The sequence below is a fragment of the Solea solea genome, chromosome 1, assembly GCF_958295425.1.
Source record: "Solea solea chromosome 1, fSolSol10.1, whole genome shotgun sequence".
In the NCBI taxonomy this organism is placed as follows: domain Eukaryota; kingdom Metazoa; phylum Chordata; class Actinopteri; order Pleuronectiformes; family Soleidae; genus Solea; species Solea solea.
In genome coordinates, this window is record NC_081134.1 from 40036836 (window position 1) to 40063839 (window position 27004).

Consider the following 27004-nt stretch of genomic DNA (forward strand, 5'->3'; position numbering starts at 1 on the left):
CAACCAACATCATTACATTACATTAGAAACTACACAGTGATCTTTAGATGGGGCAGCTTACTGTTGACTTTGTATATGGCAATTTAAGTGACTTGCATGCTTGGATTTAAGCCCTTCACATCACATGAGCACATACTTGCCTGACCAATCAATGAAAGGTGGAGGAAGTCCTCCACACTTCCTTGCAGCAAATTAACAAAGTGGTGAGAGATGCCTTGCTGTGTCATGTGGCTTAGACCGACAGCTGCAGATAACTGAGTAATTATCCATAATATGATGCTCAGTGTAATCAGCTGCTCACGGCTAAGAGACTCTGGTCGTAAACTCTGATCTCATCAATCACAACTCTGGCTGCTTAACTAAAAGTCTTTAAATAACTTTTACAGGGATAACATTCTGGAGTGTAAATGTTTTTCAATGCGAAGAAAACTTCCATTTTCAAGCCTCATAACTATGTACAATCCTTTAGCGTCACAGTCAAATATGAGTGTAATGCCATTGTTTAAAGTAACATGTGTGTCAAACCACTGATCACATGAGGCCATGACTATATGACGATTATGCTTAAAAAAAAAAGAAAAAAAAAAGAGTGACATACCCTTGAGCTGAGTTCATTACTTTCTATCTCATCAGCTGCAGCATTCTTTCCCTTCTTCATATAGTAGATTTGACCTCCTCTGAGATTTATTTATTTTTCTTTTGTGTGAACTTCTTCAGCTATCATCAAAAGCTTAAGAACACTGTGCTTACGGTTTCCCAGTGACCTTTCTTTGAGTTTCACAACAGGAGACCCGTCAGGTCCTGTCAGGTTTTTCAAAGAGATCATCATGAAACATTTATTATGTTACCTTGCTCTGAATCTTTTGAAGGTTTGTAGTATGACAATGCAACCAACAGACAACTCCACCACTTTGCAGCTCATACACACACACACAGCTCACACATGTTTGCCTTTTCTGCAGTCGTCCTGTATAGAAAAACAGTATACCTAACCTATTCTATGGGGTGGGGTTCACACAAACAGACAATGGGTGCAGTGACTGGTTGCTATCTGCTTGAATTAGCTTCAGGCAAGTTGCCCACACTCGGGACAATACAGGAGCCTCATGAGACATCAAGTCACTGTCCAGAGCTACTCCATCTAAACGAGGAAGGAAAAATCCTCTGGTAATAAAAGCACAGCTTCTCCTCCTTCAGCATAAATGCCATAGCCCTCTCAGCTGATGAACAGCCACAGTTTTGTTATACAATGAACAATCATTCGCGAGGATTGTTCAGCCTGCAAATAAGGAAAATTATGGACTTATTTTTTCTTTTGAAATTTGAATACCTTGAATGACATTTTAGAGCATAGAGAGTGTAAAAATCTACTTGTTTGTGTTACTTAAGGACAATCAGCAAGGGATGGGGGTTGAGGCACTGCTTATGTGTCTCAGTCCGTTTAAAAGATAGTATAGATCACTATCAACACCATTTGGGTCACAGACACAGCTCCCTTCCATTCTCTCCTGGATGTTTTAAGTTACATTATTTAAATGTTGCAGTAGAGAATATTAAGATAGTCTTTGCATTAAAATCCCAGTCTTTAATTGATAGATTGTTAAACATTGTGCTCGATGCATGTTTTCTTTTTCAAGTCACATATGATCTCCTATACTTACAGACACTGCCATTCATGTTTATGTTAATGCCAAGCTCCTGTGCTCTGCCACAATTTAGTTGAAATTTGAGGGACTACAATTTCTGCTGCTTTATAGCAGACTATATTTGTTTTACCTCTGCCAAGGAGCTTATGCTATCACCAGCATGTGTCTGTTTGCATTGCAAGCAGAATAACTAAATGTAACAAAAATGTTAAGGCCAGATATTTACATTTTCTGAGGGTGTAGACTGCGTCCAAGGGACGAAATGACTAGCACTTTGTTTGAGATCTGGTTTACCTCATGAGTGTACTGAGGCTTCAGGAAACTGAGCAGCCTTGTTGGAGGCTTGTGCTCCAGAGTGCTTTCCCTAGTTTGAGGCATACAAATTACCATAGTTGCTATTTGCATGGCATGTTTGTTCATGAGTTTAGACACTTTGCATGCCACATAATCCCATAATGCAGCTCTGAATGTGGGTGCAACAGTTCTAGACACCTAACTTGCAAAAAAAAAAACAACAAGTATCCATCACTGTGACCTAGTACAATACTTCTCATCCCTTTGTGTAATTTTCTGTAATTGAGCTTCACCTCTGGCCTCTCTATGGGCTAAAGTAGGGGGGCTTTTTTTCCCAGCAGGGCTGAATAACACTATAATGATCACGACAGGCCTGCCACATTATCACCAATTCATCTTCTGTGTACTGTACTGTAGCACACATTCCCGTGAGCCTGTGATGCTCTGAACAGCCAAAACAGCTGATCCACAAATCGTGCTTGTTGGCTGTGGGCCCGACTGGACCGAGCAGGTGCAGCAAGCAGATAGCTCAGGATTGATTGGTTTTCCCACTTCAATCTATTAAGCTAATGCTAGCTAGCTACTTGAGATAAAGAAAGATCTACATGACAGCTAAATTGGCGTAATTTGCCTTTTGAGCAGCTACTTACTCAGCGGTCCACCAGGTCCAAGGACCTGATCTTTGGCAGGCGGAGTGCCGCTCTGTCGCTCGAAGTTGCCCGGGTTGGAGAAATAATCCCTCAGCCTCGGGAGCTCTCTGCCTGTTTCCAACAGTTCAGTGTGAAACTCCAGGGCCGTGAGGATGTATTGGTCCCGTATTAGCTGAGCAGCAATGACATCCACCGACACCCGTGTCTCGGCGCTGCTTGCCATCGCGGAGGTTGCAGCGGCCGATAACGAGATGCCCTCACCGCTGGGGCTCGTTCGGTTGCTTGACAGCAGAAGTGTCGGAGGCTCGCCGTCTGCAGACGGGGAGAAAGGATTGCCTGGTGGCGGCCCTGGCGCTCCCTCGCTTGGGCTCCTCTCTGTGTCAACCGTTTCATTCGGACGCCGTTCAGCCTCTTCATCGGAGTCGCTGATATTAAACGGGTTAACCGACGCCATCTTTCCAATATAAAGCTTTTTAGCAGCTAAGCTAATCGGAACCGCTTCTACCAAAGTGGATATAAGGCTAGCTAGGTTTGACAAGGGGGACAGAATGGGAAGCGATGATTGGCTGAATTCTCGAGGCCTTACGTCAGAGCCCGCCCATTTTGTCAGATTCTGGAAAATGATTGGATGGTAGATATGGAACGGAAAACTGGGCAGGGTACATTTGACAGCACATATCAAACGTTGGCTAATGTGTTGCCAAGGAATCACAAGCTGCACAAACAACGATTTACACCAGAACTGCACTATAACGCAGTTAATTTCATTATGAAAAAGAAAAAGAAAAAGAAAAACACTGAGGGAGACGTGAATTTCAAAGGAAAGCTCGATGGGAAATACATATTTCAACTACATTACCCACAATTCCGTAACAACGTCCCCACGCAGCTCAACGTCATTCACAACAAGGAAGTGAATTCCCATTGTAACTGAATTGACTTGAAGTAATCTTCTTACAAGCGGGACAGTAGGTTTTGTAAAAGCACGCACTAAACTGTTACGTTGACCTCGTTTACGAGAACGAAGCGTCGGTCTCGCGGCTTCTCTGTATTTAAAATTGGTCGTTTACGAAGATAAACGACCAATTTGATTGTGAATTAGTAAAATGGAAGTAGTTTGTTCTTCTCTTCCAGTAAAACACATACAAGACAGTGTCGTCCTGTTCTATGGTCGGATTCACCTGACGTTACATACAGGTAGGACTTGTTTCATGGCCTTAAGATTCAGTAGTCATTCCAGTTTAATGTGTCAGGCATTAGGCACAATGGACACTAATGGAAACAACCTAAAATAGCTATTAAATTAATTATTTGTGCACACTAATGGAATGTGGTATCAGAGGGATTATTTTGTTTCTTAACTAATCTGCATGGCCTAAACCTGTCTAAACCTGTCTGATGCTAAACATTTCTCCGGCCTCTCTCTAACCTTTTTATCTGGTGTCCACATTTACTTAAATCTTTTCTTAAGTCTCTCTTCTTTAAACCCCCTGTCTCCAGGTTGTTCTGCAGGCCTGCCTATGTGCTGACATTCAAAATGAGGATGATCACCTTCTTCCTAATTGGACTGATAGTCCATGTAGTCTTCTTTATCTCCATCTTTGACATTTACTTCACCTCTCCCCTGGTCCATGGCATGACACCCCAGACTACACCGCTGGCACCACCTGCCTCCAGACTCGTGTTGGTCATTGCTGATGGCCTTAGAGTTGACAGTTTCTTCACCCTACTGCCCAATGGCTCATCTAGGGCTCCATACCTGAGGTTTGGAAACTAATATACAATGGTTATAAAATATGCATACATACCAATAAGTGCCAATACAACAAGTCTGTGTGTTTATTTGTCAATAAATCCTATCGGTGTGTGTTTCCCAATATAAGGGGTGTGATCGAGGAGAGAGGAACCTGGGGTGTGTCACACACACATGTGCCCACGGAGTCTCGGCCTGGTCATGTTGCTGTCATTGCTGGCTTCTATGAGGATGTTAGTGCTGTTGCTAAAGGTAGGAATGAGGAGTGATTTCAATACAGAAACATCTCTGGGAAAGGTTAATGAGTGGGAGTGTTTAGCTCTCACATTGTATGCTTTGTATGTGTCTGTGTGGGCGATCCCCTTTGTTTTGGTTTGTCACAGTAAATATGTTAACCTGTGTGTGTGTGTGTGTGTGTGTGTGTGTGTGTTCACAGGCTGGAAAGAGAATCCTGTAGAGTTTGACTCTGTGTTCAATGAGAGCAGGCACAGCTGGTGCTGGGGCAGCCCTGATATTCTGCCTATGTTTGCCAAAGGTACACAAACACACACCCAAGTGTAACCAATGTTAATGAAAGATGAAAGTTACAATTAATCAAAAGAAGAAGCTCACTAAACATTGAGCAGTATATGAATGTACAGTAAATAGCATGAATCTATAAAATAAATAAAGAAAGAAATATCATGGTAGTATATAATAACTGCTTCACAAGTACAATTAAAAATCCTTCTGATGAATCAAAAGATCTCTAAACTGTCCTCCAGGTGCCAGTGGAGACCATGTGTATACCAACACATACCCAGCACAGGAAGAGGACTTTGCCTCCACTGATGCCTCCAGGCTCGACAGCTGGGTGTTTACTCAAGTCAAAGTATAGTATTTGAAATACTTATGATAATACTGTCCAAATAATTTGCACATTGTATTTGGTTTTCTTTGATTTTACAATCAAACTGAATCAAAAATCCTCTTCAACCTGCTACTTAAAGAGTTGGGAGTTTTTAATTACATAGGTCAGTATTGTTCTCTGTAAAGTTAATTGTCCACTTTAATTTCTACATTGTAATGCATGCAATGCAACCATTTGGGGTAGATTATGGTGCAGTGTGATTAAAAATATTCATTACAAATGTATTGATTCCTAACTATCAGTGATATAAATCTTTATTTCTATTTTTCTAACAGTCATTCTTTCAGTCAGCAAAGTCTAATTCAAGTCTGAGGTCAAATGTTCTCCAGGATAAGAACGTGTTCTTCCTTCATCTGTTGGGCCTTGACACAAATGGACACGCTCACAGACCAATGTCACAGTAAGAGAGTTGTTAAAAGACTATTTAGATTCAATTTCATTGTGTTCTAGGCAATATATAATGAAATTAACATATTCTTCAGCGTCCTGACATTTTTCTATTGTGAATTGTGTTCAGGGAGTACCAAGACAATATTGGTCTTGTGGACACTTGTGTTGCTGAGTTGGTGTCTATAGTAGAAGATTTCTTTGGTTACGATGGAAGAACAGCCTATGTGTTCACCTCTGATCATGGAATGACAAACTGGGGTAAGACACTAGCTTGTGTGTCTGTGGATGTGTCTCAATTCTTCTGCAAGAAAAATCAGACTCTTAATAGCGTTTCTTGAAGTGTGCGGATGTTTTCTTTCATGTGTCTGCAGGTTCCCATGGTGCAGGCCATCCCTCTGAGACACTCACCCCTTTAGTGGTATGGGGAGCTGGAATTCAGAAAGCCGTCAGAGTCACTGCACCTCAACAGTATGATGATGGATACCTACAAGGTGCTGAAGTCATAGTTGCTTAAATGTCTATTGTTATAGCTTCTAATTAAGGACCTAATTTATACAGCTCCACCACAGTAAACTAAAATATTCTTGTGCAATATAGAAGGTAGAGTTACATTTTGTATAATAATATTTTCAGACTGGAATCTGGAGCATCTCCGTCGGGTTGATGTCAGTCAGGTAAGACCCATGGCCTGGCACTACTGGAATTCATCTGTAGTACTACGTTTAGAAAGCAGTGATATAACAGAATAAGGAGTAAAATTAAATCTTTTTTGTTTTTGTTATGTGCAGGCTGACATTGCTCCCCTAATGGCTTCTCTCATTGGCGTGCCCTTTCCTGTTAACTCCGTTGTAAGTTCTGCAATAATCTGTGAATATTTGAGTTTACATTCGATTTGATAACTTCTGCTTATCTTTATGTCATTTTAGGGTGTGTTACCTATTCCCTACCTCAACAACACTGACCTCTTCAAGGCAGAGAGCATGTACACTAATGCTATTCAAATACTAGCGCAATTTAAGGTATGACAGCATGAACCTGCTATTACTGATACAACATTTTAATTATATACAACATGTAAAGGTAGTAAAAACTGTGGTAACTAATCTATACACTTGTACTGCATATGTGTGTGTGCTTTTCTAGATAAAAATGGCCCAGAAAAAGGAGACAACATTGTCTTTTCTCTTCACCCCATACCAGTAAGTACAATTAGTGAATTACGGAGTAGGTTATAAGGGTATTTTAAGTTGTGCTGCTGTTATACTGCCAACATTAACAGTTTTTATGTCACCGTCTCTCTGGTTATATCTCCCACTGTGGAAAGCACAGTCATTGTTTACCCCTGTTGTTTTTATTTCTTTGACTTCTTTTTTATCTTCTGACGTTAGAATGCATACCAGTCATCACAATGAAGATTACATTTCTGCAATTTGTTTTCCCAGAAAACTCACTGAGTCAAAACAAACGGAGTTCATCCTCAATGCCAGGATGCTGATTCAGCTGGAGAAGTTTGATGATGCTGTAAGTATGAAGGAAAAGACAATCAGCAGATTATACTGTTGGTACATGAAGAGCATGGACAAACATTTAGCTCAGCAGTCGTCTAGTTGAAATTCAAAAAGCTGGGGTTTGAATGAGCTCTTCTCTTCCAACTTTCTTGTTTTAAACTTTACATTTCTTATCAGATCTCTCTGTGCCAGTCTCTGATATCCCACTCCCTGGAGGGCCTGGTTTACTACCATACCTACGACAGGTTCTTCCTGGGCTGCAGTGTGGTGCTGGGATTTGTAGGCTGGACCTCATATGTTGTCTTAGTCATACTTAAGACTCATGCTAACCTTATCAGACATCCCAGTCTGCTTAACAAGGTCAGAACATATAATTTAACCCCTCTATCCTTTTCCTTTTTTTGAATTGCTCTCAGTTAATGTTAATGTTAATGTTAAATCCTCTTTTTTGGTCACGTTTCTGTGTGTGTGCATTTGCAGATGCCCTGCCGCACTCTGGAGAAGCTGTGTATGTGTGTGACAGTGGTGATCACTGGGTTCCTGCTTGTCCAAAGGAGCCCTGTTACCTATTATATTTATTGCCTGCTGCCTGTCCCTGTATGGTACTCTGTCCTAAAAGAGTGAGTAATAAAGACATCTGAGAAAATACAAAATAAATTAAAAACATTCATACATTATCTAGTTATCATACATGCTAATTATCTCAACGCTCTGTGAATATAGTGCTTTGATTGACCACATGCATCTGTGCACGTCTCTTATAGAACTTCTGAGGTGTTAATTACATCGTTTGATGTGGTGTTGTATTAATTCATGTTTTTTTTCCTTATGTAAATGATGAAAGCAGTTTTCTCTCGGAGGAAATTTAATCTCAATGATCTATTTAGGTCTGGTATTCTGATGGATTTGATTCAGTCTGCGCCCTCTCTTCCTCTGTGGAAATGTTTTGGCTATTTTGTGCTGGTGGCATTTGGAATTGAGTTACTGGTAGGTGGCTTTAATGCCTTGAAATAGACATGTAGAGGCATATTTCTCCTAGTCAGCATTACACATAAATCTTGATTTCCAAACAGAGCACATTTGGCCATTTACACACCATGTATCAGGCTCAGAATGTGGAGTATAAAAATTCCCCTTTGCTGCCCCCAGGTGGTGAGTTTCTTCCATCGCGCCATCCTGACTGTGGGCTTGGCTGTCCTGTCTCTCTGGCCATTTCTCTCAGGACTTTTTGGCAAAGCTAAGGTAACTATGCCACCGGTCATGGCTTCCTATGTTGACATAGTACATAATACATATACATATGTTGGAAAAATGCAACACATTTATTTCGCATTTTCCAAGTACCATATTGCAAGTAAAATGGCACGTTTCCAGGAAACTTGAATTATCTGATGGATGTTTAATTACATCATGGTCAACTTAATTAATAGGCAAAGTCTAAACTGATTGAATACGTTGTTTTTTTTTTCAATTTCTATATTATCTTTTAAAGTTTTACACACACAACCTTGTGAATCTAAAGGTGATTCAGTGATGCCTTTGAAACAAATGTGGACAACTATAAGCAAGACAGTAAAAGAATGATCACTCCAGTATGTGAAATAAATTGTGAAGTGAAAAGTAGAAAAAAAAAATGTGTACACGTCTTGACCTCCATTGTACTTATTTATAACCAATCTACTGTCAGATTGATACCTGGTTTATTAAATTATGAATCTATATACAGCCTCTGAACCGATTTTCTCTGTCCCCATGCAGTTCCGCTCAGTGAGTTGGTTTCTTGCCTGTCTGTTTTTGGCTTTTTTCCCCTTGATGCCTGTTGTGGGCAGAGAGCCTAACATACATCTGGTGTGAGTGCTTCCTCTATTTGCTTACATTTATCAGAAATGAGACCAAAACACAGAAACCAGATTCAGGTTATTCATTCAGAAAGTGTAAAAGTTTTTAAACAGTGTTTTATCAGCTTTAATGCAGTTTGTTTCTAATGATTATATCCTTTTTGTAAGTATCACAAGTTATTACAAGTTTTTTAACAAAAAGGGATTTGATTACTGTCAGAGACACAGTGTTAAATACTAGCAGAACATGTAACGGGAAGCAAAATTAAGATGTGTGATCATTAAATTAGATTGTGGTTGTTTGCTCAGTACTTGCGCAGGTCTACTCACTGTCTTCACATCAGCGTGTTACCTCTGGTCATCACGACAGAGAACTCCGCTGCACCTCGGTGACAGACAGCAGTTCATTACGCAGGTAGCTACAGCACATATCATACTGTGTGTGTGTGTGTGTGTGTGAATGATTGTGTTAGTGAGAAATAAATGATTACCTGTCAAACTCAACAGATGCTCCATGTGGCAGTGTGTGCATACGTGCCATCCTTCACTCACTCCAGTCTGCAGCAAAAACAGGGCCTGCCACTTTTTAATCAGATCATCAGCTGGATCACATTAGGTAGGTGGATGTGCATGAGCGGGTATCTGAGAACACACAGTGCAGGAGACTCGTCCACATTATAAATATGTCCACAAATATGTCACATATCACATTAAATCATTTGTATTTATTATTCATTTTCTATTTTTAAATGGTGATTAAATATTGATTTAATCACCATTTATTGATAAAATGATTTTAGTTAGTCATTTACTAGTTAGTCACTTTATTAGATACACCTGTAATACCTGATCGACATATCACTTGTCAGCAACTCGCTGCATTTCGAGTAACTCAGATAACCACTTGTTACAACCACTTGATAACCATCTCTGAAAGCACAATAAGTTCAACCTTGAAGCAGATGGGTTTTAGCAACATAAGACCAAACTGGGTGCCACTCCTGACATTTTTTTTAGGTGTCACCTGTAGCTAATAAAGTGACCAGTACATATATATATATATATATACACTTATGCCTTAACATGCATTTTCTTTCTCTGGTCTCTGCTTAGGATCTTCTATGTTGGTTCCGTTGTTGAGCTCTACTCGTCTTTTCCATCGACTCCTCAGCATATTCCTCTCTTTCACAGCCACATACCTGCTGTTGAGCACTGGGTAAGACAGGCTATAATAGAGACAATCCACATCTCCACTCTACACTAACACTTTGGATTGAATAGAGTGGAGATTTATCATCACAAAAACACTTTTAATGTGTGTTTTATCGCACCTAGATCAGAGGCCTTGTTCCTGCCTGTGTTATCTTGGTTGATGTTTGTGTGGATCAACATTGAACAGGAAGCTATGCTTGCACAGGGTGTCTCTGGCAGAGAAGAGGTGAGGACATTATGTGTAAGATTTCGTTAAGCAGTGTGAACTACAGCACATGACAGAATGGATCAAGTATCAGTAGTCAGAGGATCTAGAAATTAACGTTGCCTATTTTGTGTTTATGTTATACTGGAAAGTACCTCTGGTCTAAAGCAAAGCAGTCTCCTCTCCAAGTGAAACCCTTATTAGTGATAACAAGATAACAAAATATAATCTGTGAAGCAGGTTTACATAAAGATCTATGAACTGTTCTTGACTTCTTGGATCATTATCATGTGTTTGAGTGTATGAACGGGTTGTGTGTGTGTTTGCTTCTTGTCTTCCAGCTCTCCATTATTGATTTCTCTGCTAACATCGACATTGCCAAGATCCGACAGCTGAAGTTGGATGACATCAGAAGATCTTATTTTTTTGTATCCTCATTGGAGCAGTGAAATTGTAACAGTGAAAAATTAAGTAACACAGTTATATGATTTAATGCTCTTTAAGAAATGTAAGATAAATGTATTCAATGTTTCGAAATTGTTGTTTCTTTGACTATCGGTCTTCTTCAGGTATTTTTTATAATAACTGCATTTTTTGGTACAGGAAACATTGCTTCAATTAACAGGTACTATATGTGTGTGTGTGTGTGTGTGCATGCATGCTAAATCACAGGAAGTTGTGTGGCGGGGGCAGTATGTGGTGAAACATGGTCTCAGAGTGGGTAAAACAAATGTCTGTTAGTAGTGAATACAATACAAATACAGCATGTCAGTCAAGGAGGCCATCACAATATCTGTCCTCAAGACAAGACATGATTAACATAAGTTTTGGATACGTTACAGATTTCTGAGAACTCTTCACTCGTAATGCTCAACTTAAGTCACTTCCTCTGTTGTCTTCTTTTCAATCTAGCTTTGACCCAGCATCAGTTTACTGTTTCCTGACTGTCTTTAACCCCTTCATCATGGGAGGGCTGATGATGTGGAAGGTACCATATTACACACACTTCATTTTTCTACATTATATGCTGTGTAAATGAATATTTCTCATGATGTATCTCTCTAGGACATAGTATGTTAGCCTTCCTCTCCTGTGGTTTGCATTTGTTATTTGTAATAGATTGGAATGGTATAGCATGATACTGAATCAATTAAATATCTTAACAATTAAATCTTATGCTCTGTCCTCACAGGTTCTCATTCCATTCATAATTGTAATGTGCACATTTGAGACCATCCAAGTCGTAACACAGCTCTCATCCAGAAGGTAACCTCTTTAAAAAGACAACTGAAGCATCTATTTCAACTTGATTTCAACTCAAAATGTTCTTATCTGGGATTTGTTGTAGGCATGATGCATTTTACTGAACATATGAAAATATTTACTATCCTTTCATTCATTCTCTCCCTTGATGTTTTTCAGTTTGTTCCTCATCGTGCTGGTCATCTCAGACTTAATGGCTCTGGTAAGGCTTACTTTTTTAATATGATATTATTTCTTCTTCCATTTTCCTTCGTTAAAACTGTTATGTATAACTTTTAAATATAAACGTATGCACATTACAAATGTGGGAAGTGATTTGTTTTAGGTCGCGACAGACGGCTTCTTGCCACCCCACCTACCCTTGTGCAACATACATTAAATGTAATAATATGATAATAAACTCACATTTCATTTCCTTTCCTCAGCATTTTTTCTTCCTGGTGCAGGACTACGGCAGCTGGTTGGACATTGGTACAAGGTAAGTTCACTGAAAAAACAAACATTGTGTCAAAATCTGAATTACACACACTGTTTCTAAATGTGTTTGTGATGCACCCGCTTACACAATAACATGAGAAACTTGTCTCTTTGTCTCTTCTCTTGCAGCATTAGCCACTATGTAATAGTGATGTCCATGACCATTTTTTTGATGCTGCTTAGTGTCGTCACCCACATTCTGACCTCAAAAAGATTTATCCTGTGGAGGAAACCCAAGTCGCACTTTCCCTGAATTTGCTTATCTACATTTGTACCAATATGATCTCTTTTTTTTTTTTCTAACACTATTTCCTGTCATTTTGTTTGAATATCATGGGTTTACACATAAGGGATACAGTTATAGGAGTTCGTATACTACATTGTACTATGCAAAACTCTAACACCACAGATTTTGGAAAGCCTCTCCAAAAGTTAACACATGACTTCATGAGACAGTGAAGTGACAAGTAGACAACAGATAGTAAGTTTGACTTTCTCGTGTCAGTGTTTGTGTTTACTTCAATGTTTCAAAGTGATTTGTAGGAAACCAACTCTTACTGTTTAGATTGGCAATTATGATGTGAGATTTTCCAGAGTAGCCAAAGATATTTGCTCAGTACTGTTTGCTCTGTATTCTTTTGTACACCCAGTCTGTGTCTCAAGCACATTGTTTCTGCATTAATCATTGATGAACTGACTGAGGCCACTTGAATATTTGACTATGAATTATGTCTTTGCCAGGAGTGCTGATTTATGATCCACCAAGGCAGGATATACTTGATAACACTAAGTGTGTAACTATTTCCTGCAAAGCTGCTTAAGTATGTCCTTGTGTGTAAGAAAATGGGATGTTATTTAAATATTTTTGTGACCGTGTACTGTAGAAGACTGGAGATGGGGACTAAGAACAGCAAATGTAAATAAAGCGATATGTAGTATAAAACAAGACTGAGCATGTCCAGTATCATTGAAATGTTCCACTCAATCAGTCACTAAAGACACATTTTCTTCTTTTTTTTGTATCAATTCAGACGTACTTAGACACATAAAGATCAATAAACAACACATTGTAAGTGACGTCTAACCACTAATTTTAAGTTTAAGACTTTCCATCTTGATGACATCTTACAATATGGTTCGTTTTAAGTTGAACTCACTTTTGCTGTATTTGTCATGTTTACTTCAACCACAGGTGACTTTGTTGTGCCACGTCTTTATAATTTAAGACAATGTTTCGTGGCCCAAGAAAATCCAGGCAGGAGAGAAATTAGTGCACTCGAAAAGGTCCTTGAACATTACTTATAGAGAGCTTTAGTTTAGAAGAGCTAAATTACATTTGTGTGACGATTTCTCAAAAGCTGTGTCATCACCACATCCCCTTTCACTTCTCAGCTTTTGAATAGTGTCATTTGTGTATAGTGTTCATGCAGCAGGTGGGATGTGTTAACAAGCCAGGACACAAGACTATAATGGCATATAAGTGCATTATACATCAGGATTCAGTAAATGCTACCCAATTTTAGGTTAAAACCTTTGACCTGCCGATCATCTGGACAATTATGTCGACACAATTATGTGTATTAATTACATACACGTAACATGTATCTGTGAAGATTCTTAGTCATTCTCATTCTATGTGTCACAGTTTTGAGCCGGCTTAAATTCCAGGTTCAAAACATCGTCAGATGATCATTTTTCTTTCTGCCTTGGATTGGTTGCGTCATGCTGCTGGGTCCTTTGGCAATTTAGCAAAGACATGATTGAAATTGTAAATCTCAAAGGCCTAAAGATGCACTTAATGTGCCTGATCTCATGTGACCAAATAAAAAACCCTCAACGTCAAACATGTCAATCATAAGCCAACATAAAAGCTAATAATTGTCAGGCACAAAGTAACGGCTGTGAGAGGAGAGGTGACCTGAAGGAGGAAGCTAGTAGGTCTGTGGTTTTGCTCGTGTGTGTGTGTGTGTGTGTGCGCGTGCTGACAGGATACACACATGTCGATACATTTACACACAATATGCAAACCTGACCTGTGGTTTCTAACATCACACACCCTGAAACATTTAATTTTCATAACAGACATTTGCAGACTGGTGACACAAAGACAGACGGACTGGCAGAGACGGGCTCACATGTCTAGACGCTCTTGTCTGACAACCCAGGCTTTTCCAACGCTCGTCAATACACATCGAAAACGTCACGCTTCCTGTTGATAATAGATATAATTTGATGTAGAAGTCATACAAACCTCCTAATACACCATTTTCACTCACAGGAGCACTTCAGGAACAGTTCATCTAAAACTAAAAGGTATGTAGTTTTGATTTAGTGTTCATTCATGATGCAGATTTACAAGCAGACGTGCTATTTTGGAAATAGTTAAATGTTAACAGTGTTATTACTTATAAAATTACTAATCATAACAAGCTGTAGTTCTAGTCTAACGTACGTATGTGTTTGATGGCACTATTTATTGAAAGTGTAAAATTTGCATTGGAATTTAAAACGGCATACATGTTTTCCGTATTGTCTGAATACGTTCCAATAAAGTGATTGATAAATAATTATACTGTATAATCATTATAGCATTGGCAAAAAAAAAAAAAAAATCGACAACACACTACATTAAATATAATGTGTTGTGTGTAAGAATAAAATAACAATTTAAATTAGATGTACAATTTTCTCTATCTCTTACTTTTCTTTAAATCTTACATTTCTTTTTTTTAACAAACGATGGCCAGCTACACTTCAATCACTCCACTTTTCTTTCTTAATTCAAGATGGATTCCATGGTAAACCGGAGTTCCCTATTGAACAATGATTCCACACCCAAACCCTCAAATAATGACGGCGTTGAATACCCCATGACCCTCCTGACTATCGACTGTATGGTTCTGGTTATTGGCACCATCAGCCTGAGCCTGATGATGCACATTCTGAAGTCCAGCTCTACATCCATCACCTCCATTGCCGTACTCAACCTCATCTTTGCTCACTTCATCTTTCTGGTCACCGTGCCCTTCAGGATTTACTACTATGTGACTCAGTACTGGAGCCTGGGGCTCGGGTGGTGTAAAGTGATCAGCAGCATGATTCACATCCACATGTACATGTCTTTTATCTTCTATGTCATCATCCTCATCACTCGCATCATGACGTTCCACCAAAAAGCCCACCATATGGCCTCATACCGCATTCACGCACTCTTCGTCAGCGCGGTGGTGTGGATCGTGGTGCTCGTCGTGGTTCCGTGCATCATCCGCTTTTCCTATGGCAAAAAATTGAATGGCACCGTGGTAAATGAGACAGCTTGCTTTAACTTTGGAAGACATATAGAGTCTCTTCCTGCCAAGGTGTTCAATTACATCATAAGCACACTGATTATAGTGGTGGCCACTGTGCTGACGGTGCTCCAAGCCAATGTGGTGAGGGTTCTGTACAGGAAGCAGCATCAGGGATGCACCATTCAGCAAGAATTTGGGACTCAGCTGAAGAGCCTGTGCTTTGCTCTAATCATGGTGGTCTGCTTCATTCCCTACCATGTGTTTCGACTCCACTACTTGCAAAACATTACAAAGCTGCAGGGTGTCAATGAGGTGTTTTTGAGTCTGACCACGTTTAACTGTCTGGACATGCTCACTTTCTTGGGGAGGAGAACCTGCTTAAAGTGCTTCTCATGAATGCCCATTTGATTGTAAAGAGATCAACAGAAAATGTTAAGTTGATCTCGTGCCCTTGATGCAGACAAAAAAAAAGATGTCACACACAGCCTCGATAACTAAACCCACTGCTGCCGCTAACTTCCTGTGCACATAAAAAAGAAATCAAACAGTCCATTATTTATAATGCATCCACAGTGAGGGCTGCAGATGGAGCCGGAGCCAATCCCAGCTGACATTAGGCAATAGGCGTTGTACACCCTGGGCAGGTCACCAGCCGATCGCATGACCAACACACAGACATTCACACCTACAATTCATCTACAGTCTCCAAATAACCTCACCCCACCCTGCAAGCAGGGAACCAGGAGAAAACCCACACATACATGAAAACCAGAACCAGAACCAAGGACTAACTGGCAATGAGGTCACAGAGCTCATCACTGCAGCACCATGCTGCCTGTAAAATGGTTTTAATAACTGTGTTAGCCTCCTGTGTCCCGTATCATTGACATCGGTGCTGGGAAACACATTGGTGTGGGCGAGTGTGTGTTTAAGGAGGCGAGGTACCTTTTCCCTTTGTCACATGATTTCATATTAAAGGCATGTAAGTGGAGAAGATGTACATACTCATGCATAATGACATGCCTAATGTTTATTTGTATGTTTGACTGGATTTTGCATAATTCACCCCCTCTTTTGTACACAGCCGAGAGAAGAAAATAAATGTCCAAAATCATTACTTTCTCACCATTATTCTGTGAAACATTACCTCACACCTCTTGGATCTCTTACCTTCTGCCCTCAAAGGTGTTGTTCGAAGCCTTGGCTCTCTCTCACACACACACACACACACACACACACACACACCTGGTGATTCTTTTCCTTTTGGTTTTTATGGGGCTTGGTTACTGTTTAACATCCCCACCCTAGTTTGCGTTTGTTTAGTAAATCGATCTAATGACTGTTCTATGGTGGCGCCATCCAATGTGTTGCTGCATGAATTATAGGCTGCTCAGCACTCCAACCTTCCCTTTTAATATTGTCCAACAACTTTACCATTTTTCCCGACCTGTCCTCAGCGTCACTGAGATTAATGTTGCACTGACTTGCTGCTCGGCCACCGAAGCACAGCAGCACAACAGGATAAATGCACATCCCACATAGACACAGAAACAAAGGTAAGTCCATATTCTCCTGTGATGTTTCATGTCAACTAGACACAGTACCTGTCTTATAGAATTATAAGTTATACAGCTACTACTCTTATGGAGGAAGTGAAGTTTAACTTTGACAGTTTCTCAGGGAAGTTTGGTAACATGTTCCGATAAATCGCGTGACTTTGTAGTTTTGTGGTGACATGGCAACTGTCCCTGTTCACACACATTTCAGTCTCTATAGCTGCCATCTACAGCTGGTGTGCCTTTTAATTGTAGTATGTACTAGTCATACTGTGCTACAGTACAGTGTGTGTGTGTGTGAGAGCCTGAGATAGTGCTCTCTCTGTTGTGTCCGCCGACAGTATTTTGTAAAAAAACAGATAAGACTCGCCTAATCATGAGTGAGGTGCTGTTAAGATCAAGCGATAACCCATTTCACATATTGTACAAGTAATTGCTGTAATCTGTCCTAAGAGAATGGACCTGCTAAGCTAAGGCTATGAATGAGAGTTGCTGGGGCTGTCGCGTGTTGGACACACATTCAGCCGTGCATATGCATTTTTAAGGATGAACATCGTTTTATTTGTGTTATATTATTTGTTCTTGCAGGTACAATTTGAGGAAGCATGCAACAACACTGTTAAGTGTTGTTCATAAGTTAAATAAACGATTTTTAAATTCTCATTTATATGGATTTACTCATAATCTATGTTGTTGTTGTTGTTGCATTGGTGGTTTAAGAATTGAAACAGCTTGGCACTAAATAATACTGTCTTCACCAGAGTCAGTTGGGAGGCTGCTCATCTGCAACTATTAAAACCTCTAATCTAAATAGAGGCGACAGAATTATGGCCAGTTCTCACAGCGATAGCCTCTTTGCACTGAGTTTTATGGCCTGCAAAGAGGTTTTGGTTGCTAGGTGGACACAAGGTTACGTCCTGCTTTTGTTTTCAACCAGAGAAGTCATAATATCTCTTAATATGTTTCGAAGGATGTGTAATTGATCTTTTGTATCCATTTTTTAATCAGTATGTCATTTTTTTTGGCTTGCTGGACAAGTTATTGAAGTGAAAAAAAGAGCAATCTGACTAAATATAATATAATATAAAGTGATAAAAGGCACAACGACTTTATGAATGAATTTAATGCTGTTATCAGTGAAAGCTGATGTGAAAATAAAACCTTTAATCTATTTAATAACAGCAATTTCATTAATACAGATATTTCTTTAATGAAACTAAGACTCAAACCACAAATGATGCAACTTAAACGCAGCTGTATGCGTTGGAGCACAAGTCCGTTATAGCACAAAATTGCTTGTTTTTTATCATATATTTTTCATTCTTATCCCATTCTGATCCAGATACAGTAACATACTTTTAATATGACTATAAATTAAATCCAGAACACTTCAGTGCTTTTCGCCCGACATTTTGTGTTTGACAGTTCTTCACTCATCTCAAACTTGATGAGTCAGGAGGCCAGATCTTACAGCCTAGTTAAAACATAAACTCTCTCTCCCTCTCTCTCTCTCGTTTCTGTCCCTTCATTTCATTCTTTAATTAATGTGTATGTGATTGGACCGTCATTTTACATCAGATAATAACCATTAAATAATCCATTACTATGCACATTCTGATATACTGTGTTTAAAGTGGCATTATACTGTACGATAATCCTCATGCCAGCTCATATACTGTAGGTGCTTTCTAGCCATTACTGATATAGGGCATCAAATATCCCATAATACTGCCTCTTATCATTTATAGCCTTTCCGACAATGCTCCGAATGGATTACCTTTAAGTCACATGGTAAGATTTAGTGCAGTGAAACTCCCTAAGTAAAATGGGCGGGTTGTGACATTTTAACTGGTTAATGGCAGTAAATTTGAGAATGTTTACAGCATTCCTGAAAAAGGAGACAGCTCCCTGACAACTGTTTGACTTCTCTTTTGATTTTTTGATAAACCTTCAGTGTGGTCTAATTCTCGTCTACGCGCCGTGCGTTTCTGTGGAAAGGTAGTTTCAATACCCCGTTGCATGTTGCTTCACTGGCAGTGTCAGTACACTGGAACTCTCTGGTCGTTCTTAAAGTGAAAGAGCAGAGACAGTGTCAATGCAGAATTCTTATTTAGTCTTGCATAATTCTTAGTTATCATTGCAGGCGTTAACAGAAAACAATGACACTGTCATATCTTCATTGTTTTCATGGAAATAAAACCAGAAACATCTAAATCTATTTTATCCCACACAAATATGCACAATACACTTATTCTAAGTGCAGTACAGTGCAAAGTTTTAAGTGGAGGAAGTTTGCAGAGGTTAATGCCATTTGAGGTATTTGTTTTATAGTGTATGGGTAGTTAATTTAGAAATTCTCTGTGTAGAATAAAGTTTTATGAACGAAAGGGTGGGCTGTAAACTCAGGAAGTGTGTTTGTCTATGGAAGAGCTGATGGGAGTTATCAGTGTTTTCCACTTCACTTTGTGTCTTTTATAGATTATATCTGCTGAGGTGGTGGTGCTATCACTCCACTATTGATTAGATTAGAAGACTGGGAAGGACACGCACGCACAAACACACACAGACACACAAATACTGTAAAAACACCCCTGACCCCCCCAACAGCAACCCACCCATCCATGTCACACATGCCGACACACTCGTACAGAAGCAACTCACACACATGTCATTCAAAGAAGTGAGAGAAAAAAGAGGGAGTGAAATCACCCTTTCACCTCTATCTGTCCATCCTAGATAAGTGTGTGAGAGAAGGGACAGATAAGTAATGTGTACCAAAGTGAGAAGTCTTAGTCACAGCTCCTCCCACTTCTCCTTGTTCCAGACCCAATCAGGTGGGATTATTGATCCTTTATTCCAGGGATCTCCCTTGTCATGTCTTTAAGAATTAGATGACGCGGAGTCAGGAAGATAGGGGGGTGAAAGAGAGAACGACACCACAGTGGGAGCTGGTAAAAAAAGTACAAGGAACCAGGTTGAAACAGGAATGAAGTATCTCGCTGCTCCTCAGAGTAAAACTCTGTTAGATATGGAAGTAGCCAACTACTGTGAAGGCCTTGATCCATCATACAGCACGCTGGGCTTTGAGAATGCAGAGGTGCTGTGTGGAAGAGGAGGTAAGTGTGAAGACACACACACACACACACACACACACATGCATCTTATGGTGCATTGTGGTTGGCACAGTCGCAGCACCTCACTTGACACATGGCTGTATATCCCAGGTTATGATAGTGGTATGGTTTGTATTTTCTAAAATAAACTGTAATCACTAATACCTGCCTGCTGAGTTACTGTACACTGACATTAAGGTAATAATAATTGTAGTTAACTGGTAACTTCAACAAGGTTTTGGTCAAATGTTTAATGTTTGGTTCGTGTCAAACATTTACCACAATTATAATGAAAAAACAAAACACTGTTTGTTGTGGGCAGAGAATAGAGAGTATATGTATATGTATATATATATATATATATATATATATACACAGTATATATAGCCTTGTATTGCATGCGACACCTCTTCTCTAAAATGGGTGGTATATGCTAACCTGTGTGGAGTCCTAACAGGATGTGGTGGTATTAGTTTGTTATACTAAACATTTACTGAAACCGCCAAATTGGTTTCAGGAAAGGAAATCTGTAAGTGCACGTATATCTAAATGAATGGAATGGAAAGTGCTGGTCGCAAATAATGTGGCTCCAGCTGACGGTTAACACGGACTGTGGGAGATAAAACAACAACTGCCTCATTTATATATTATGTAAAGGAAAATCTGCAGCTGTGAAGGAAATACAAGGGCTGGGTCCAGGTTGTAAATGCATGACACTGGAGTTCTATTGAGACTGTTTAGGCCGTAACTGCAGGTACGGTTTGTGCCATAAAGATTATTTTACTGAAGAGCAAGCATGCTTACAGTGATGTCACCTCAGCATGGGAACATAAAGTTTGTCCAACACTGGCTCGTTTTCTATGGCGTGGGATCGACTCGATTATATACATGATGGGATTGTGTCTGTTATTATTTTTATATGCAGGTGCTGTGTTCGTGATGGGGCTTTGACTGAGTAATAAATATGCAGGCATTGATGATAATGATGGTTTTTATTGTGGTGGCAGTGCAGCTGATAATGATTACAATCATGATTACTATAATAATGATGAGCACGGGGAGGAGATGACTATAACAATGATGACACAGACAGTAATGTTTAAGATGGCTGACAGCTCAACTACCACATTATTATTTATCCTGATTTATATTTATTCCAGATTCACGGACGCACCACAATGTCATATGCAAATTAAACACAAGTGATTTGGCGGCTATACACACATCTACAATGTACTGCATGTCCCGTATGGAATTATACTTAATTCATTTTCATTACGTCAATAACAGAATACATTTGCTGCAACAGAAGTGTAGGAAGTAATAGGAAGTGTACTTTCTACTAAAATATTAGTATATAATATATAATATCGTTGACCAGCAGTGGGTTCGACAATGTTGTTCATTCAAAAATTGGCAAGGGGTCAATATTATACTCCTGCCACTATCAAAAAAGATAATGCATAACCTGACTTTAAGTTGGATTACATTTGTTCACCAAATGCAGATGTATACATCATGCTAATTTGAAAGAATCTAAATAATATGTGTTCTGTGAGAATTAACTGCATTAAAATGCTAATGTGTGAGCATTTATATCTATATCAATGAACTGGAATATAAAGATCTCGGAGTATGTGTCTCAAAATCACATATTATTGCATAAAGGATGTACATACTGTAGGTATCTGTGCTGTACGTGTGAATTTACCTGCATGGGCGTGTGTGTTTTCGTGTGTTTCAGAGAGCATGCCAACAGAACCGAGCCTGGCCGGTCCGGACGGAGTCAGCAGCAACTGCGCGATCTGTGGAGACAAAGCCACAGGGAAACACTACGGCGCCTCCAGCTGTGACGGCTGTAAAGGCTTCTTCAGACGCTCCATACGCAAGAGCCATGTTTACACATGCAGGTACGTTAAAAACCTGTATTTGATTACATGTATTTGTACATACGTGTATCAACAACTCACTCCAGTCATCACATCACGGCACTTCATAGTCCAGAACAGTATATATATATATATCTATATATATATAGATAGATATATATCGTGAGATTATACACTACTCATGTGTCATCATGTGTCATGCTCTGTAAAGCTGCTTATATGATTATATGTTCATCACATGCAGGTTCAGCAGGCAGTGCATTGTGGATAAAGATAAGAGGAACCAGTGTCGATTCTGCAGACTCAACAAATGTTTCAGGGCTGGGATGAAAAAAGAAGGTATGGAAACTATCATCTCCCCCCCCACCCCACCCACCACCCACACACACACACACACACACACACACAGTGCCCAGGTTGAGACAGGAAGTAGAAGACACTGAATTGATTCATCTCATGATCACTAGTTTCATGTTTTCGCCGATACTGAAAGTGTTTACATGCAGATATGAAACGCGATGGAAGGAGTCCAATGGGGAAAAACTACAAATAATGTAATTTATTTTTATTTTATGAGTCATGAACTCAGATTTAAAGCTCATGACACTGAAAAAGGGCTGCGGTCAGAGACTCAGAATCAAGATGGTTGGAGTCCTAAAATAGGTGATTACTTAGTGTGTGTGTGTGTGTGTGTATTTATGAGGGGTATAACCTTGGCACAGAGGTTTATGACACCTAATCATGTGTTATTCAAACATGTTGTTCTGGATTGCAACGAGTTAACGTTTGACTCCTCGTGCTGATGCCAGCCTGTATGGCTATTTTCCCTAAATATTAACTGCCCTAGTGTCTGCATTCAGCATTCATTTCTCTTCACTTTCAAACAGCCTCGACTGTCAGCTGAAAGAAAAAAACAGCAAACCAGGATTGAAAGTGATGAAATGGATGCTCCCCTTTCATACTTATACACACAGTAACTTTTGATCTATCTGTTTATTTTAGCCGTGCAGAATGAGAGAGATCGGATCAGCTCGCGAAGAAATATCCCCGACTCCCAAGACCTGCCACCCATTACTATTCTGGCCCAAGCTGAGTCACTGTCCCAACAAGTGAGACACTAACATGGAGCCGCATTTGAGCTGATATTTGCATCTTAACTATTCATCTGGACTAAATGGAAACTATTATTTTCTCTAGATCACTGTTCCAGTTGTATTGTCAGACATATCAGAGCAGAAGTCGGCCACTGTTGGCGACATCTGTGAATCAATGAGACAGCAGTTGCTGGTGCTGGTTGAATGGGCCAAATATATTCCTGCTTTTGGAGAGCTGCCACTGGATGACCAGGTAAAGTCAGGTTTTGTTTGTTTTTAGAAACCTGGTTAAAACCAATACCCCTTAAAGGTCTAGTGTGTAACATTTAGTCGGGTTTAATGGCAGAAATTGATTCTAGTACTCACTAGTATGTTTGTGTATGTTTTTGAGTTACACATTATCAGTTCCCCAAAGCCATTGTGGACAGGAAGTGGTGAGGAGTCGTCTGTCTATTACAATCTGCAATCTCCCCTTTAGACGTCACTGATGCTTAGACGCTGGACTTTTAAAGTGATGCAGTTTTTAAGAATTTCTTTCTTATTTTTTTTACCTTTAATCATTCTCACTTAAGCCACTTCCACAATATGTGACGCGATGACATGCGATTGTGCTGTAAATGTTAGTTTTTACTTGGTATTAGTTTTCAGCACATACTACACTCCAAGCATGACCCTCAGTGTGATGTATGTAAGGGCTGAAGGGGAGGCTTTGTTGCATTGTTTGTGCTCTTTGTTTAACTGTGGGTGTGTGCCTTTGTCTCCAGGTGAGCTTGCTGAGGGCTCATGCAGGCGAACACCTCTTGCTCGGGGTCGCTAAAAGGTCAATGCCATTCCAGGACTTCTTGCTTTTAGGTACGGACTGACCGTGTAATTTATATGCGGTGCAATCAGGTGGTTCAGCGCTGATGTGTGATGACTGATCAAATGTTGTGTTAGCTGAGAATGATTAACTCAAGGTTTCAGTTTCTTCCTTTATGCCTCCACAAGTGTCTCCTGTAAACGGCATTAGTCATTACTGGGGCGCATGTACAAACATTATATTGTAGGCGGATCTGTCAACAACACACACACGCCCGCCCGCCCGCACACTGCGCCACTCAATATGCATTACCTCTTAAGACCTTCCCTACACTCCTTTATCACAACCTTGACTGAAACCCTTAACAAAACTTATCTTTCACTCAAGGCTTAAACTCTCCCTTCCACACACCATAACACACCCAAATACCTTTCTTTTCCCTTTCAGCTCTCGTCAACGCAGCCACTGACCAATGCTCTCTCTGCCTGCAGGTAACGGCTGTGTGATACACAGGAACAGTCCTGAAGCAGAGATATGTAGGGTAGCCAACCGCGTGCTGGATGAGCTGGTCCATCCTTTTCAGAATATCCAAATAGATGACAATGAGTACGCGGCTCTCAAGGCTATTGTCTTCTTTGATCCAGGTAATTACAATAAAGAAACTGTGGACTACTCTCTGGGAAATTCAGGAACCATTTTCTGTATCTGTGTCAATAAATTGTCACCTGTTTGTTAGAGTGACCGAAGCGAGGCATGCAATTTTAGAGGGAAAATGTCAAGATTAGGATTTTGGATTAATGATGTTTTTTTGTCATGTATTATACTTCCATACATATTTGTATATGTCATATGATATAGTATGTCAGATGTAATTCATATCAGCTCAAAATTCTTTTTTTAAGAATAAACATCCATTGTTTTATAGTGGACAGTGAACAGTATATAGAAAACATACAAACATAAACCTCAAATAACAAGGCAAAATATGGGACAGGTAAGAAATAAAAACACAAATTGTTAAATTGTATTTTTTCATTCCTTTTTCACATCTCCTGAGCTCAATCTGCCCCCCCCCCCCTTTCCTCTACTAAATCCCCTCATTTTGCCTTCATGCCCCAGTTTGACCATAATCATTCCACCAATTCCAGTCATATCCCCAATTCCATGCTTGATATTTCTTTTTTTTCCCCTCACCCACATGTCCCTCAATCCTTCTCTCCACCTCTCATTCCCTTAATCTGATCCTTACTTCCATTCTTTGCCTCCCAATCTGCAGATGCTAAATCCTTGCGGGACCCTTCGAAGATCAAGGCCATCCGTCTGCAGGTAGGTCAAGCACTTCAAGGTCTTTTCTGATATCGTCTCCTATAATTGCTAATAGACCAAGGAGCAACCAAGCCTAATTATCAGTTTGTATAATTACATACATTTTACTGTTATTGTTTTAATACTTACGCACTTTGACGTGTGTCTCCAGGTCCAGATGAGTCTGGAAGATTACATTAACGACCGTCAGTACGACTCCAGGGGTCGTTTTGGAGAGCTGCTGCTCCTGTTGCCCACCCTCCAGAGCATCACCTGGCAAATGATAGAACAGCTCCAGTTCATTAAGCTCTGCGGCCTGGCCAAGATAGACAACCTGCTGCACGAGATGCTGCTGGGAGGTGAGACTGGGCCCCGTGTCTGTGCTTGTAAACCTGCAGAGAGAAAAATAGGACGACCTCAGCAACCCCCGTCATGCGCTCCAGTGGAGAAATGGAGCACAGTGCTCTGCATCGTTTTCTGCAAAGAAGATTTACGAAAAAATGACAAAAAAAAATGTGATCATTTGACTATTTAATGCCGCTGGCGCTTGATTAATGAGTTGCTGTCTTGTGCGTTCAGGCTTATCATCAGAGCCCACACACCTGCACCACCCAGCACACGCCCAGCTGACCCAGGATCCCATGACTGGACACACGCTTCTCATCAGTGCCATGCCTGTAACACACACTCCACAGATAGGTAAGAACCACATACTTGACATACCTGTATGTATGCATGCAATTTCTACATCCATCTCCTACCGTTTTATCCTCCACATGGGGGCGCTGGTGCCAATCCCAGCTGACATAGGGCAAAAAGCGGGGTCACACTCTGGACACGTCGGGGATATAGAGATAAACAACCATCCACTTGCACACACTCACACGTACGGTCAATTTAGAGTGTCCAATTTGCCTAATCTGTATGTTTTTGGACTGTAGGCGTAAACCATTAACTGTTGAAACTAAATATGCTCACACACAGGCCTGCAGAACACAGAAGAATTATGTTTCCATTTTAAAATAATAATAAAAAAGAATGTGGCAATATTACACCAACTAATGGCTTCACCAGATTGATGGGAAATGTGCCTCTAAATGTGCAAATATAGATTTCTCATGGGCCACAGTAAATGCATTTTACAGACTATCAATAGATTCCCTTTTTATATTTTTAAACCAAAACATTTTATTGGCAAAAAGTTAAATGAATTTCCTGACTGTCTCTGCCTCTCTTCCAGCAGCTTCTCCTGACACTCCAATCCCATCGCCCCCACAGGGTCCAGGCCCAGATATGTATAAAGTCTTCCCCCAGTCTCATTGTCCTCCGGCCAGCCCCTCGTCTTCCTCACAGACAGACCCATGACTTCTCCCTGCACTCTTCCAAAGCAGCTGACATAAAGGATCGGCTTCCTTGCCCTCTATTCATCATCTCCTCCGTGGTACTTAAAACTTATGAAAGCAATCTCTGCTCAGTGTCTGAGGTTAGACTTTACCCCACGTCTTCCACCTGTGACTGTGAGGGCAGTGATGCAACAATAACTCAGATATGATTAAAGTAGCCATGTGTAGCAATTTAAAACTTCAATATGTCACTTTCAAATGAAGGGACCTTGTAAAAAAAACAAAAAAAAAACACCACAGCAGTTAACAAGCAGAACCTAGACATGTACTGTAGTTACGTTGCCACTGTAAACAAGATATTCGTTTTTCAATTCAGGTTTAAGACGGCGTCGTATCAGTAAGATACAGACCCTGAAGAGAACAGGGTGGTAATTCAACTTATCTAATCTTAGCTTAACCTGTCATATAT

The 27004-nt window shown here is 40.1% G+C and overlaps 4 protein-coding genes and 1 long non-coding RNA gene across 17 annotated transcripts in view; 3 read left to right on the forward strand and 2 right to left on the reverse strand.

The window, feature by feature from the left end:
• relch (RAB11 binding and LisH domain, coiled-coil and HEAT repeat containing) overlaps positions 1-3131 on the reverse strand; it is a 29982-nt gene extending 26851 nt beyond the window's left edge. For 6 of the 11 annotated variants that reach the window (XM_058644897.1, XM_058644847.1, XM_058644888.1 and 3 more), the window contains exon 1: positions 2591-3130. In XM_058644897.1, the coding sequence (XP_058500880.1) occupies positions 2591-3044 (454 nt within the window). In that variant the 5' untranslated portion in view covers positions 3045-3130. Of the gene's footprint in view, positions 1-2590 lie in introns of all 11 variants that reach the window. The other 5 variants (XM_058644878.1, XM_058644869.1, XM_058644816.1 and 2 more) reach the window with 1 other exon arrangement.
• pign (phosphatidylinositol glycan anchor biosynthesis, class N) lies at positions 3110-13094 on the forward strand. Its single transcript, XM_058644910.1, has 29 exons — positions 3110-3787; positions 4091-4354; positions 4474-4595; positions 4780-4878; positions 5108-5214; positions 5529-5653; positions 5771-5901; positions 6015-6134; positions 6277-6317; positions 6432-6491; positions 6570-6662; positions 6787-6842; positions 7086-7164; positions 7329-7511; positions 7632-7771; positions 8039-8138; positions 8301-8393; positions 8910-9001; positions 9299-9404; positions 9497-9605; positions 10103-10205; positions 10325-10427; positions 10748-10834; positions 10976-11031; positions 11319-11394; positions 11599-11672; positions 11829-11871; positions 12095-12147; positions 12276-13094. The coding sequence occupies exons 2-29, from the start codon at positions 4128-4130 to the stop codon at positions 12397-12399; spliced, it is 2802 nt and encodes a 933-aa protein (XP_058500893.1). The 5' UTR covers positions 3110-3787; positions 4091-4127; the 3' UTR covers positions 12400-13094.
• On the reverse strand, positions 7077-25742 carry LOC131469697 (uncharacterized). The gene is made up of 5 exons (XR_009241826.1): positions 25343-25742; positions 15344-15420; positions 12075-12156; positions 9481-9631; positions 7077-7162 (listed from the first exon to the last, which is right to left on the reverse strand). It is a non-coding gene; the product is annotated as an uncharacterized LOC131469697 (long non-coding RNA).
• On the forward strand, positions 14378-16550 carry LOC131469688 (probable G-protein coupled receptor 141). Its single transcript, XM_058644957.1, has 2 exons — positions 14378-14459; positions 14933-16550. The coding sequence occupies exon 2, from the start codon at positions 14933-14935 to the stop codon at positions 15830-15832; it is 900 nt and encodes a 299-aa protein (XP_058500940.1). The 5' UTR covers positions 14378-14459; the 3' UTR covers positions 15833-16550.
• Positions 16779-26624, forward strand: hnf4g (hepatocyte nuclear factor 4, gamma). 3 transcript variants are annotated; one of them, XM_058644943.1, is made up of 11 exons: positions 16779-16992; positions 21850-22015; positions 22239-22333; positions 22997-23103; positions 23192-23341; positions 23853-23940; positions 24379-24531; positions 25164-25213; positions 25365-25551; positions 25772-25891; positions 26433-26624. In XM_058644943.1, the coding sequence occupies exons 1-11, from the start codon at positions 16962-16964 to the stop codon at positions 26555-26557; spliced, it is 1272 nt and encodes a 423-aa protein (XP_058500926.1). In that variant the 5' UTR covers positions 16779-16961; the 3' UTR covers positions 26558-26624. The 3 variants fall into 3 exon arrangements, with proteins under 3 accessions (XP_058500926.1, XP_058500917.1, XP_058500907.1); XM_058644934.1 differs by lacking the exon at positions 16779-16992 and adding an exon at positions 19289-20108 and having other exon boundaries at positions 26436-26624; XM_058644924.1 differs by lacking the exon at positions 16779-16992 and adding an exon at positions 19290-20108.
• The last annotated feature ends 380 nt before the right edge of the window (positions 26625-27004 follow it).

Excerpts from the sequence above, each read along its gene's own strand:
- pign (XM_058644910.1), top strand. The coding sequence starts at position 4,128 with ATGAGGATGATCACCTTCTTCCTAATTGGACTGATAGTCCATGTAGTC. Across the intron at positions 7,512-7,631 it reads ATCCCAGTCTGCTTAACAAG|ATGCCCTGCCGCACTCTGGA; the intron begins GTCAGAACATAT and ends GTGCATTTGCAG. Across the intron at positions 12,148-12,275 it reads TGGTTGGACATTGGTACAAG|CATTAGCCACTATGTAATAG; the intron begins GTAAGTTCACTG and ends CTTCTCTTGCAG.
- LOC131469688 (XM_058644957.1), top strand. The coding sequence starts at position 14,933 with ATGGATTCCATGGTAAACCGGAGTTCCCTATTGAACAATGATTCCACA.
- hnf4g (XM_058644924.1), top strand. The coding sequence starts at position 19,979 with ATGAAGTATCTCGCTGCTCCTCAGAGTAAAACTCTGTTAGATATGGAA. Across the intron at positions 23,104-23,191 it reads CTGAGTCACTGTCCCAACAA|ATCACTGTTCCAGTTGTATT; the intron begins GTGAGACACTAA and ends TATTTTCTCTAG. Across the intron at positions 25,552-25,771 it reads GCACGAGATGCTGCTGGGAG|GCTTATCATCAGAGCCCACA; the intron begins GTGAGACTGGGC and ends TTGTGCGTTCAG.